The sequence below is a fragment of the Metopolophium dirhodum genome, chromosome 7 (genome assembly GCF_019925205.1).
Source record: "Metopolophium dirhodum isolate CAU chromosome 7, ASM1992520v1, whole genome shotgun sequence".
Lineage (NCBI taxonomy): Eukaryota > Metazoa > Arthropoda > Insecta > Hemiptera > Aphididae > Metopolophium > Metopolophium dirhodum.
Window position 1 is genome coordinate 17,116,080 of NC_083566.1, and position 14,884 is coordinate 17,130,963.

Sequence of the window (14,884 nt, forward strand, 5' to 3'; positions counted from 1 at the left end):
ATAATTGAACTTTAAATAATTAAAAAAAACTGTGACTAAGGATTTCCAATATTCTTCGAATGTCATTGTAACAATTTAGTAGGAGCCTTGTATTAATTTTCCAAGCATTTTTAGCCAACAAATAGTAATAAAATTGGAAACTAAAATTGTTCCTAAACAGTTTAAAACAAATCAAAGTATTTTGAAAATTTTATCGTGTATATAAAATGCAAGTATAAACAACCAGCGAAAATTTCATGTATATACATTTCTTTGATTTAGAGTTACACCAAAAACCAAAATCGATTTTATAGAAAACCGATTTTGCGTAAAAATTTCCGTTTTTCCTTAAATTTTATGTTGTTTTCCCCGTCGTTTTTGATAACTATTGGGAATTTTAAAATTTGACCTGCCGAATTCACCAACTAGATTCACTTTTCCATCGAACAAGATACTGTTGAAGAAAACCGAAGCAGTTTTACTGCCCCAAACCATGATGACACACAAAAAAAAACATACATCATTGTAAAATCAATACATTCATCGCTCCGCTCAGAATCTAAAAAAGAACACTTTACAAGTTTGATCAGCAGGTAATAAAAAGGTTGTGAATTTGTATGATTTGATAAAATTATATGTAGTAAAACACAACCTGATTAACATACGGGCAACTAAAAATGTATTTTATAGGTACTTAAGAAAGTCAAAAGTTGGTGGAAAATATGACTAAAAAGTACAAAATAAAATAATGTAAATTAATGAATATGTAATAATAAACATAGCTTAAAAATAAATTATTTATGACCAACAAAATGCTATTTCAAGTTCAAAATAATCTGATGGCACAAAAAAAAGAACATTAAGGCTTTTTTCTAATTAATTTAATTACAATTTTGATACAACATAATATGAAAAATTATTATACACAATTATTAGTACAAATTTAATCTATAGTAATTATAGACATCAATATAATACAATGATAACCATAACATATCTATGTACTTACTTATAAATAAATACTATAATATAATCGTTTTAAATTATCCTTAATTTTTTTTAGAACACATTTTACTTAATCCGATATTAAAAATAATAATATAATTTAATTAGTTTAAAATTTAGACTGTTTTTAGTAATTTTTTAATGTATGGTTTCCCAACTTTTAATTTGGTTTTGAGAATATTTGCATTCAAATTCAATGCATAAGAAATAGTAAGATTGATTAAAAAAAAAACAAATTGATAGTAAAATTTGTACAAAGTTAAGTTAATTAAGGCTGGGATTTTATTACCCTAAGAAACCAAAAATTCTTTTACGTAAAATTCTGAATAATGTACTTCATTAATTATTATTATTTTTGACAATTACGATATAAATACCGTATAAATGATAATGCACATTTTAAAGGATTGTAAAAGTTTTACAGATAGAACTGATCGTTTTGGACTTCTATAATTTAGAAAAACAACTACTTCGATAAATTATTTGTTTTTTTTTATAGGTTTAGATTATTTATTTATTTACTTCTACCTAATTATAGTTTTTTAAATGTATATAAAAATCATGTAAAAGCATGTGATTTTAAAATATCTTAAAATAAAAATTTTGGATTCAAAAACTTCAAAAAAACTTAAATCGCTATAATAAATGAAAAAAAAAATGATATTAAAATTTATAAATTATAATCAACAAAAAATGCAAAATTATTATTTTATTAACAATATGTCATTGTTTATATCTTAATATTGTGTACTAACTATATCATTTACTGATGTCCTGAGATTTTAATCCCTTGTGTTGGAACTAATTATTCTAAGTCTTAACACAATCAAAAACATAAAAAAAAGGAATATTAAATTGTATTATTTGATTTATACACAGTAAAAACCCTACAAGACCAATATATTATACTAAAATGTTTTAAACAATTAGAATTATCAACATACAAACCTTAAATGTTTAGAATGCCTACAATAAGAATCTATCTATTTTTAGTTGTACAAAATAGGTGGTTGGGTGGTGAAATATTCAAACATTGTAGTAAATTTATTGTTTACTCATTGTAGTTAAACAAATTATTTGGACAAAAATTGTGATGATAATTGCGTTTAGACATATTTTGAAATTATACGTGAGCACAATACCAAACCTTATGTTTAAAAACAAATACCATAGAACTTTGGAGTATTGTTAACATTTTTATCAGTTATAAATGTAACCAAAACACGACAAAACAAACAACAACAATAGTTACTGGATAGCCAATAAAATTATTTATACAATTTAAATAAAAAAAAAAAAATAAAACACAATAGGTATAATATCCTAGGAACAAGTTGTTTTCATACCAATGCTCTTAAACATAAATTTTTTCGTACAAAACGAATCCATTAGTAAGCTAGTTGCTTAATGGACTTCTAAAATTAAAACTATTAAAAAAAAAGTATTGTAACTTTTTAACAACATGATATTGTTTATTCGAATCATTATAAAGTATTATAATTCATTCATAATTTACTGTGGTTAATAGTCGCACATAATTTTAAAAGTATGTACTTATACACACAAAAAAGTTGAATCAGAAATATTTCCATGGTGAAAATCTCATAACAACTACTGTTAATATATTTTTTTTATTAAATATATATTAGTTTTATTTTTATCATTCTGTGGGCAAACCTATACAACTGGATTTTAAGTTTTAACTCGGAAATACATTTTTCTTATAATATTATATTTTATGTACAAGTACAGGGAGTTGGGCTCAGCAGGCGCAGGCACTTACGGTACTGTTATGAAGTGTCTTGATGTTACAAACGGGCAGTCGGTGGCGGTGAAGAGGCTGCGTGACACGATGACTGGACGCCGAGGTGCCCACGACCAGAGATACTGCGAGATGATGGTGCGTGAGATTTGTCTGCTGAGAGCACTCAATGACGATCATGTGGTACCAATGATTGAAGCATTCAGGCACCATGGTCACGTTCATATGGTGTTCCCGTTGATGCGGTACAACCTTTACAGATATTTGGAGTTAAACGGCGGAGCTTTAACAGTAGATGCCACCAAAGAATGTGTATACCAAGTAAATATATTTCCATGAAACTACAGTATTAACCTAACTTTATCTGTCCTGACCTTGGAAAAAATTTTAAAGGTATTGAGAGGACTTAACTATGTACATAGTCAGAATGTTGTGCACCGCGACGTCAAGCCAGAAAACATTTTGCTTTCAGCCAATGGCATAATCAAGATCTGTGACTTTGGGGTGTCCCGCATGTTTAGCAAAAACCGAACACTAGACCTCAGCACTGAGATGGGCACTGTCTGGTACCAGGCCCCGGAAATGCTGATGAATTCAACAAATTATGATGCTACTGTGGACATTTGGTCAGTCGGTAAATGTACAGTCAATGAGTATACCGAGAAACATGGATATTGTACATGGATATTTTATGTTATTTTATAGGCATTTTGTTCACGGAATTGGTCAACAAGATGCCTCTTGTCGCTGAAGACACGATCACCAGTCAATTGTATGGCATTACAAAAATACTGGGATGTGACAACTGTGACTTGATAGTTGTAGACAAGTTCTTACGTAAACACGGTTATAGCCTTAATTTAGAGGCTAGTTATGCACCATTGTCTCAATCTTATACAGCTTCGAAAACTGCCTTGGCACTTCGAAAAGTGTATGCCTGTTGGCCGATATACTTGGTAGAAATAGTCACATATTGTCTGCAGTTTAACCCAGTTAACCGCAAGAACGCTGCACAGTTACTGGACATGAAGTTTTTCACTGCCGGAACGTTCTTATCCCGCTTTAATAAGGAGATGAAAATCAAACTGAAATACGACAATGCAAGATACCAATAAACGGAATAACCATTTATCGATGACCACGAGACTTTGCAAGAGTCTACTATACAACAACAACATTAATCAACAAGTCTCCATTTAGTAGGTTGTGTACACTCAATGTTCTCCCCACAAAAGCTATTGAAAGTAGTTTCTACTGGCAATCCAAGAATTTCTCTCTCCTCTTGAATTCGGAATGAAAACGTGGATTTGGATGTTCCAATGAAATAGCTAAAAATAATAAAATGATTTTAAAGTTGTTGTAACTAAATCTTAAAATAACAAAAATAAGAAACTCACTTTGCTTGTGAACATATTATTTGATCAATTATTGCTACCCCACCATCCAAAAAATTGTTCAAGGTTTTCTTATCAGCCTCAAATTTAAACATTTGATTAGGTTGTAAATAATTTTTAAGTTCTTCAACTTCTAAAACAAAAATTATATTCAAGTGGCATTCAACATAGTTATAACTAAATCAAGTATTCATTATCAAATATTTGCCTGTTTTTGAAGCGTCGGTTGCTACATAAACTGTTTTAATATTGTTCAACAAACTTAATTTCTCTTTAATCTGTCTAGCTGTATTTTTAATACTGGGTACATCACTAGGATGGCCGTATAAAAAATCTCTGCGACGCAAGTGTGCACACAAGTAATCTTGATTTAAATTTTTTTTCTTAAACTCCTTAGCAATTTCATGCAGGTTTTTGCTGAATTGCATACTTTTTCTAATCATCCAATACTCTTGCCCACCATAATAATTGTGCAATGCCAACTCCGCATGGTCAAATATAATAGTTCTAATATTAAAAACAAACAAAACACTTAATTAATCATAGTAATTATATAAAACAATTAAACACATTACTAAATTTAATTTGAAAAATTACAATATGCACTACAAACATTTGACTACAAACGTTTCTTTTCGGTATGACTAACATGGTATAAGACAAAAATAATTTTACGATTGATAAAACCACCAATTAGTATTTACCTACCATTAACATTAAAACTGAATTTTTCACTCGCCAGATATTATTATAAAATTGTACCTATATAGTAAGTATTATAGGTACTGGTTTTAAATTAAAAAACTTATTTAGATAGTTATAAATTTATTTTTATTTTTTTAAATAATAAGTTTAAAAAATAATAATAATTTACTTAACAAATTGTTAAAAAGTCTTCAACGATGATGATATCATAGACATAACTTGGTTTAACATAACAAGTTTATTATTAGTTAATCTGATTTGTGTCAGTCATAATTAATAAATTGATATGGGTTGTACCTATAATATCTTCGTATTAAATTATTGAATCTATTACCTTGGTTGTAACTCCTGAACAATGTCAGCTAGTAGAGTGGAAATTCCTTGGAATGATATACATAATGATTTGGTAAATGTAAGGTTTCTTAGGTTCCAAAATTCTTTTTGGACTTGATCTTTGCAATGGGCTACTTCCCATTTGTCTGAAAAGTCTGGGTATTGTTCAAACGACTTCACATTAAAATCTTGTAATGTAACTTGGGCATCCAATGGTCTTAATCCATTCACTAATGTGTTACATGTTATAAGGTTAGGTTAATATTATGGTAAATTATGATCAGAGTTCAGGACTTGTTCCATTTTTATTATTATTTGACATATTATTGTTTTTTTTTTTTTACTGTTAAGAGTCTACAAATAAAGGTATAGTACGAGTCATAGCATACTGATTTTTAATTTTAACTTTGTGAAATTAAGGCATGTGTAGATAGGCAATATTTAGTTACTCAACATCAACAATAAAATTAAAGAAATTGTTAAAACTTAAAATTTAATACATCAAGATTTTTTAGTTATTTAAAAATAAGTTAGGTAGTTGCATATTTAAATTATTTTAAGTTGCATATTTTTAATAATGTTGGTGCTATAAGTCCCAAACCCTAATTATGAAATATTTAAAAATGTAATATAGTTACTTTGGAAAAATTCATGTAATTCAACAACTGGAGTACTTTTTTTAATGGAATCCACATTAAAAAATAGACTCCATGGAAGACAGTCCTGCACAAGATTTGATGATCTCCAATGATATAAACGATGCCATGGTGGCAACACCTAAAATAACAATTTAACAAAATATAGTTATATCTATAGGAATTGGAATAAAAATAAAAAATGTTTACCAAAAACCAATGATAATCAGACACCTTATTCATATGATGTATAAAAGATGCCATTCGTATGAACACATCACGGCGTAAATTAAATCCTTCAGGTTTGTTGACATCATACAAAACATATCTAAACAAAATCAAAAACCTATCATTCTATTACACAAACATTTATATTAAGAACCATTAAAATTTAAAATATTATAATTTAAATAATATAATATTATAATTATCATATTTTAAAAGTAGCTTTCTAAACAATGTTCCTAACCAACGTCCAACACCAAAGATCATTTAGATTAAATGTGTAGATAACATCTATCACATTTCAGAATTTATAAGTTTATAACAAGAGAAAAATATCTTAATTTTGGACCTAACTTGATGAGAGCTGAAATAAATGTTTTCAATATCTACCTATAATTGATGATGATACTTAAGTCCAACTAACCGAGGCAATGTGTCGAGTACAGAATGACCGGCCAATATTTCTTCTTCGTCCAACTGGCTGTTGTCAACCGCACACTTTGAACACCTGAATTGGATAGCAGTTAACAATACCAACGCGTACCAACGCGCAGTGTCCAGATGCATGTTTCGGTGATTTTTAAATTTTAAACTTAAAATTCATAACGCGACTCTGCATGGAATGCGGACATTATTTACAGCATTGCCGCTAAATTCCGCCTCACAGTCGGCGGTCGTCCGACACGAGTAAATAATTTTACAGCATACAAATCAATAGGCCTCTAGTCTCTGCAATATTATAGGTACTTGGCAATTTGAAGGAGTCATTCGTTTCGTCGACTTATAGAGTGAAGTGAAGAGACCACTGTCTAGACCAGCGGCCACCACGCCGCTGCCGCCTCGACTACAAAAAATTAAAATAATAATAATAATAATAATATGATTATCTTATCACTGTATCACACGGTATTTTCGTCGCGACCATAAATGTAAAATTATTATCAGGGGTACGACCACTCACTCACGGGTCAGTGGTCACAAGGTGGGTATCGACTACGCGCGGCTGCCGCGTGCGCCATGTTCGTCCGCGGCAAACCAGACATTTGCCGCGAGAGCCATATTTATCAAAAACTTTTATTAAGAGGCAAGTGATCCAGCTGTTCGCCCGGACATCACAGCAATCAATGCTATAGCAAACGGCCGCTAATTCCGACCCTTCAAGCTTTTCAAACCGACCCGCCAAGCTAATTGATGTTTTGAAAGTATATTCAATAAAATAAGTTACTAAAAACAATTCTTATAAATCTTTAATTTCATTACCTCTCTTGCCTATCTAAAAAAATTTGGCCCGTGGTGCCGAAGCGTACCACAGATTTTACCCGTCTTAAATTTTGGTTGGAGACCCCTGCAGTAGTGGTATATTGGTATAGTTGTATGGCCTTGAATCCGTGGTATACAGGGCGTCATAGTCACAGACCACAGAACAAATAACAACGATAGTAGCATAATACTAACGAATGTCGAATACTATTATTAATAATTTATATAATTAATAATTATATATATAATTTATATATATATATTAATAATTATTATTTATTAATGTATATTCAATATTGTATTTAATAATAATTATTGTAATAATAATAGTAGGTAATAGGTATACTATGAACACTATAAAACCATGACAAATTTAATTTGTTATGTATAGAACCGTGTTTTGATATTTATATTAATCAGCTGACTGGCATATTATCACAGACTATTATTTCCATATCAGACGTTAGTATGTAACCATTAGTACGAAATCAGTCAACACTCAATACAAATTTCTATATAATATTTAAATAAATAATAGGTATTATTACATATTATATTATTTCTTCTATATTATAATTTATAGCATAGAATTCTGTGATTGTCAACGTAAATAAGCTAAAAAAAATTTTATTTATTTAGCGTTACCATCAAAAAAATCAAAATAATTATTTGAACAACAACAATATTATGTATTGTTGTTTTTAAGTTTCATTGAGCGTAGCTTTTGCAAAATATGTCTTTCAAATAGACTTCATCTTTGCATTGTACCTACTGTAATTGGATTCAATAGTATGAAAACTTTAATGTTCAGCTGTGGCCCAGACTGCACGTCATCAGTTGTTTGACAGCAAAAGTTGTATCAGAAATGTTTTGCGCCAATGGCTTAAGGAAGCTGTGTCTTCAAACGCGCAGTTTGCACATGCACCCATATGGAAAATGTAAGCGATTTTCGTACACCTGTCGCATGCCTACCACCGTCCATTGGTACCGGTCTCCACTTGTGGTCAATGGTGGAACTAGTCATCTGCAGTCATGCAAAAAGTATTTCAGGTATACTTGGAGGAATACTATGAAATTATTTCATATTCTAAATGGAAATATTTTTATTTTAATTCAGTGTTTCACCTGTCAACCGCCTTCCATTCCCTCCAATAGCAGCAATAGTGTTGCGTCCAGTTGCAAAGTTTTTTGCTATGATGTTAGGGATACGAATACGCCGCTGGTGGACAAAGCTGAGTGCAAAAGAGAAACAACAGTTCTGGTACACCATACACAAACGTCGGAAGCAAATAACTGCTGCCATAGCTAGTGCCATTGGTTTGTTTTTCGTGTACTGTGCTGCTCACATGGAGCTTGACCCAATAACTGGTAAACGTCGGTTAATTCTTTTTACACATCAACAAATGGAAGAGCTGGCAAATTCAATTGCCAAAGAATTGTTGAGTGAAAACCAACAAGCTGTGTTGGATACATCACATCCTCTTTACAAGCGAGCTTTGTCCATAGCAATGCTGGTAATCAAAGCCAATAAGCCGTTTGACCTCTTAAAAAATCGAAAATGGTCTCTGGTAGTTGTCAACGATCCAAGAATTAACGCTATGGTTCTGCCAAATGGCATGATAATAGTCTTTACAGGGTTACTATATGCAGCTAATGACCAGCAAGTAGGTGTTGTCTTGTCACATGAAATTGCTCATTGTTTTCTTGATCATCATGCAGTACGTTTGAGTAGAGAACATTTACTTGAAATGCTTTGGCTTATACCGCTGACCATAATGTGGGCTGTGTTTCCAATGCCAGAAGCTATTTTGTGTTATGTATTCGGTCATTATTTTAAAAGTATAGCAATGTTATTGCCCTATGAACGTGACCAGGAAATCGAGGCTGACAAGTATGGCTTGATGCTAGCAGCCAATGCGTGTATTGATGTTCGTCAGGCGCCAATTTTCTGGAAGCGAATGGAAAAGCTTGATCCAAATAATGACGAAACATGGTGGTTGTCCACACATCCGACTCACAGAAAACGTGTCAAATATATTGAAGATCTTTTACCATATGCGTTACAATTAAGACAACAAAATGGATGTCCGTCCTTAGATATAAGTCACTGGTCAAGATTCTCATTGTTTTAACAATTAAGAATTTTTGTCCAAAAATTATAAATTGCTTATAATAATATGGTGCTTTTTATTATATAATTTGATAAACACAATGTTGTCATGAATTATAATTTTAATATCAAGATAATTCATTTGTATTCTTAATTTAAACCACGGTATATTATAATATACAGTGATTTAAACTAATGTTACCATAATTTACTTTTGTTTTGTATTTAATAATGATGTGGTTCTGTGCAATGGTAGATTAGTGATATTTTTCACCCCACGAAATATAAATCTAAGCAAAACACAATAGCCTTTTTTTCTTTTTTAGTAAAAAAAAATGTTCTCTGAAGAATTTTGTTGTTTGTTTTCTACAAATGTTTTACATCCTCCTATGCTTAAAATATTTATCACAATATATTCAAACAATAATTATACTTCAGTGGACTGTGATGATGAAATTAATATTTTGCTTGCCTATATTTAAAATGTATAACAATTATTAAACTTAACATATTCTTTTATGTAGATACATTATAAACTTAAAAAAATTAACTTTAATCAAAAATCATCCTGTATAAATAAGTAATGTATAATATAGTAGTAGGTAATTCAAGGAAGAGTTATTCGGATAAAATTATTATACACTCCTAGTGAAAAAAATTCTGCATATGTCTATAACTCTGATACCTACTCTTGTGCACACATTTTAAGTTGTCTACATTTTTATTATACCTAAATCTTACCTCTAACCTTATCCTATAATTGAAGAATTAAATAATTGTTTTGCTATGTCCTACATGCTAAAACAAAAATTAATATTAAAGTTATTGTACTTGAGGTGAACATAAAAATGTATAACTTAGATATTATGATTACTGCATTTAGGTAGATGGTATATTTTTGTATTTTTATTTAGCTATAGATGAATAAAATTGTATTGACATTCATAACAAAAAAAACTAAAAAAAGGTGGGTATGTGGATGTCGCTCTGCTGTACAGTATATTACAAGTGGGTCACTGTAATGGATGGTGTTAAATTTGAATTCAATGATATAATATCATTGTATTAGAAAAACGATTCTGAGCGAAAACGGTCAGTCAGCCTATGATTTTACCAAGTATATTTGATGATATTATTGTGAATAAAGTAATTTATATATAACATATTTACGTGGAGCCTTGTTTTAAATTTTCAATCCTTAGCCATAAAAGTTAAACATTTTATACATTTTTAACTACAAAATAATTAACAAATTATAAATTTGATAAATGTTGTCAAAATTTTAACTTTAATGCTTATAAAAAAAAACTGTGCCTATGTATTTTTAATATTTTTCAACTGCTATTAGAACGATATATCAGGAGCCTTATATTAAATTTTCACGCTTTTTTACCCAACAAATAAAATTTTATTGATATTTATAGAAAAAAAAAACTAAAAAAATTGAAAACTGACACAAAAATAAAAAAAAAACACATCATTGTAAAATCGATACATTCTTTGCTTCGCTCAGAATCTAAAATTGAAAACTGAAAATGTCTGTAACGTAAACTACAAGTAGGCCGCGCCGCAGTTGTTAAGTGTTGAACAACTGTGGCGAAAAACTTATAGCTATGAAATATCAAAACTCCTGACGGCGGTTGTATGAAAATAATTAATTTACGGAGAAATCATTAATTATAAGAAATGAGATGGAATAGTAAAATGGCATTAACGATCAAACTGTGGGAGAAGTGTTCGTAATGGACGAGTTTAGTAACTCACGACACGACAATGAAGCAGTGTATTAGGTTAGCAATGTCGGCTACGACACTGATAAATGCCATTAGAACTGTTAAATAAATTAAAATACGGAATATTTTAACATCCAATATTTATTTTTTTATTTTTATTTTTTATTTTATAAAATTGATATATTTACAATCTGTATTTACATGTTATACAATAAGTAAATTTGATGAGATTTGATTGACGGGAGGGGGAAGTCACCCAGTGGCGACATCCCGCAAATCGAATATTATATTGATAAATCTGCACTAATATTTTGTAGTTAAAACTACGCAGCGAAAATACTTTTCGAAAATGCAGTGGCACAGGATATTCTAATATCATTACAAAGTAGGTACTAAGCTCAGAATATAAAACAGTTCATTGTGTTATAAATAAATGTATTTCGAGTTAGAAAGAATTGCTGAACCCGTGCTCCGAAAGGTATTTATGGTTTTATATTCATATTACTTTAGACATTAGGTTAAATTGTACGTTAAACTATTAAAGCCAATAACAATTTATCAAATAAAATACAAACAAATAAATAGCTATGTGATAAACGTGTTTAGGTTTCCAAGTAGGTATTTACCTATTTATATTATTATAATATTATTTATTATGTATTCAATACAGGTGCCTACTGCCTAGTAATTATATGAACTACTATGAAGTGAATAAAAAAAACCTATTTTGTTGAGGGTCTAACACGTTTTGACTTTTATACATTATAATTTATTTTATAGTCTTTCTGTTTTTTATTACCAGAACATATTATAGAGTTATGATATCAGAATACAAATTAAAAATGTAATTTAATATTTAATTTCCATTTTGTTTACAATAGTTTTATGGTCTGATAATCTCTTGTATTATAATTATAATACAAGAGATTATAATGAATCCATAATAGGGAAAAAAAACCGACTTATTTATTTATAAAAATTAACTGTCAAATAAATTATTAATTCTATAAAAATAGGTAGCAAAAGTACCTATTGTTGTATGCGGGCTGCCGCCTACCAGCGATCCAGATATTGGTGGTTTTTTAATAAGTAGTTGAAGACAATTTTTCAACAATTAATGATAGTTTATTTGGCAAAAATTATAACAGTGTACAAGTTGTGTCGATATGAGTGGCGTGAAGTGACTTTGGTCTCAATGGCTATGGCACATTGGTATATCAGCAGATCATCTTCCGATGCTGTACTCCTTATAAGGGATGCCGGCTCTTTTGATATGGACGACTCCTTTGGTATGGACGGCATGCGTATTGCGCAAGTGTCGTTCGGGTCGTGGAAAGTCGTTGTTTTCATAGAAACATTCGAACATGAAATGTTTCTTCATAGTGTTACGTGCTGCCCCTTCAGGATCCAGAAAGATGTTGTTTTGAAATAAAATAATAGTCAAATTAAAACAGTAATTGTATATAGTTTATTATAACAGAATAATGTATATAATATATATTGTTGTTGTAGTAGTAGTCGTCTTGTATAATGGCTGGTGGCGTGAAGGTGCTTCTGTGTCGCAGGTCCAATACATCTGATGTGACCCACTTGTAACCTACTGTACAGCAGAGCGACATCCACTTATCCACCTTTTTTTTTTAATTTTTAATTTTTTTTTTTATTTTTGTGTCTGTCATCACCTTTTAGGACAGTTAAAGTGCTTGGATTTTCTTCAACAGTAACTTTTCTGATAGGAAAGTGAATCTAGTTGGTACTTTGGGGGGTCAAAAGTAAAAATTTCCCAGTAGTTTTCACAAACGACGTGAAAAACAAAAGAAAAATTAAGGAAAAACGGGAATTTTTACGCAAAATCTGTTTTCGAGAAAATAGATTTTGGTTTTTGGTGTAACTCTTAAACAAATGACCGTAGGGACATGAAATTTTGACTGAATGTTTATATTAGCATTTTCTATACACCATAAAATTTACAAAATATTTTGACTCTTTTTGAGCTGTTTACGGCCATTGTCAGTTTTCAATTTTTTTAGTTTTTTTTTCTATAAATATCAATAAAATTTTATCTGTTGATTAAAAAAGCTTGAAAATTTAATAGAAGGCTCCTAGGTTATTGTTTCAAAGGCAGATGAAAAAAATTAAAAATCCTTAGTCACAGTTTTTAATTATAAGCATTTAAAGTTCAAATTTTGCCAAAATACGGAAAAATCACGAAAAATAGCAAATTATTTTGAGTTGAGAATTCATAAAAATTTTTCTTTTTAAATCTAAGATTTGAAAATATAATATAAGATTAGTCATAAGTTTGTCTACCTTTATCAAAAAAAAAAATGTCTAGAAGAAATTTAAATTAAATTTTTATGAGCGTCTGAAATTTATATTTTTACAACATTTGATATTTACTCGATTACTCATGTAACAATTTTCTTATTTTATTGTAATTAAAAAACAAATGACTGTAGATACTTCAAAATTTCACTGAATGTTCATATTAGCATTTTCTATACACCATAAAATGTTGAAAATATTTTGACTCTTTTTGAGCTGTTTTCGGACATTGTCAGTTTTCAATTTTTTTAGTTTTTTTTTCTATAAATATCAATAAATTTTTATTTGTTGGGTAAAAAAGCGTTAAAATTTAATATAAGGCTCCTGATATATCGTTCTAATAGCAGTTGAAAAATATTAAAAATACATAGGCACAATTTTTTTTTATAAGCATTTAAAGTTCAAATGTTGACAACATTTATCAAATTTATAATTTATTAATTATTTTGTAGTTAAAAATTTATAACTTTTATGGCTAAGGATTGAAAATTTAAAACAAGGCTCCACGTAAATAGGTTATATATAAATTACTTTATTCACAATAATATCATCAAATATACTTGGTAATATCATAGAATGACTGACCGTTTTCGCTCAGAATCGTTTTTCTTATACAATGATATTATATCATTGAATTCAAATTTAACACCATCCATTACAGTGACCCACTTGTAACCTACCGTACAACAGAGCGACATCCACTTATCCACCTTTTTTATATTAAAATCTTCATTCAACTTAATTTCAACTTATCCAGTAACTATTCTGGTGGGAAAATTAATGAGCGGTCATAATTTTCAAAAGCGTCGTGGAAAACAAACAAGATTTAATATAATAAGTAGTATTCATACAGGCATACAGTAACATGTACATTTAAAAAAGAATCATCCTGTACAAAGACTTAGTAACCTGTAACAAAGTATATATACGATATTATGCCAGTGACCAGTGACGGGTTCGACACGTATTTTACGTATTTTTACATGAGGTGACCAAATGGCAAATATTAAAACATTAAATACACTATTACTCTAAAACAGTAACACACGTCATATTGTCTAATATGTTAAAGTATTCTTTACAATTCAAATTTATGGATAATGGATGAAAGATTAGCCAGTTTTATGATAAAATCACTTACAGGCGAGCGAGTAGCGCGGGCGCGCGGCTGTATATAGTGTAATATTCTCGGGAGCTTGGTACCTACTATCGTAGTTCTAATAGTAGATAAGTGGCTGCCAAGATATTATAGATGCACGTCGCAGACACTTTATTTGATGTTGAAGTCGTGGTTGTTGAATAAATAAAAGACAGATGTTGTTTATTGTGAATTCTATTATATTGTTCGATAATTTTTCTAAGTCCAAAATAATGTTGTACAGAGTGGCGTGAAGGTGCTTGCACTAATGGGTGGTAGT

At 29.8% G+C, this 14,884-nt stretch overlaps 3 protein-coding genes across 6 annotated transcripts; 2 read left to right on the forward strand and 1 right to left on the reverse strand.

The window, feature by feature from the left end:
- Positions 1-1,678: 1,678 nt before the first annotated feature.
- On the reverse strand, positions 1,679-7,314 carry LOC132948594 (GDP-fucose protein O-fucosyltransferase 2-like). Of its 4 annotated transcripts, XM_061019127.1 has the most exons (8): positions 7,299-7,314; positions 6,463-6,882; positions 6,024-6,141; positions 5,817-5,955; positions 5,180-5,408; positions 4,349-4,647; positions 4,144-4,273; positions 1,679-4,074 (listed from the first exon to the last, which is right to left on the reverse strand). In XM_061019127.1, the coding sequence occupies exons 2-8, from the start codon at positions 6,603-6,605 to the stop codon at positions 3,924-3,926; spliced, it is 1,209 nt and encodes a 402-aa protein (XP_060875110.1). In that variant the 5' UTR covers positions 6,606-6,882; positions 7,299-7,314; the 3' UTR covers positions 1,679-3,923. The 4 variants fall into 4 exon arrangements, with proteins under 4 accessions (XP_060875110.1, XP_060875111.1, XP_060875114.1 ...); XM_061019128.1 differs by lacking the exon at positions 7,299-7,314 and having other exon boundaries at positions 6,048-6,141; positions 6,463-7,103; XM_061019131.1 differs by lacking the exon at positions 7,299-7,314 and having other exon boundaries at positions 6,048-6,141; positions 6,429-6,567.
- On the forward strand, positions 2,777-3,861 carry LOC132948449 (uncharacterized). The gene is made up of 3 exons (XM_061018901.1): positions 2,777-3,067; positions 3,140-3,380; positions 3,452-3,861. The coding sequence occupies exons 1-3, from the start codon at positions 2,777-2,779 to the stop codon at positions 3,859-3,861; spliced, it is 942 nt and encodes a 313-aa protein (XP_060874884.1).
- A 450-nt stretch (positions 7,315-7,764) lies between the features above and the next one.
- Positions 7,765-9,713, forward strand: LOC132948595 (metalloendopeptidase OMA1, mitochondrial-like). Its single transcript, XM_061019132.1, has 2 exons — positions 7,765-8,348; positions 8,416-9,713. The coding sequence occupies exons 1-2, from the start codon at positions 8,164-8,166 to the stop codon at positions 9,428-9,430; spliced, it is 1,200 nt and encodes a 399-aa protein (XP_060875115.1). The 5' UTR covers positions 7,765-8,163; the 3' UTR covers positions 9,431-9,713.
- Positions 9,714-14,884: the final 5,171 nt, after the last annotated feature.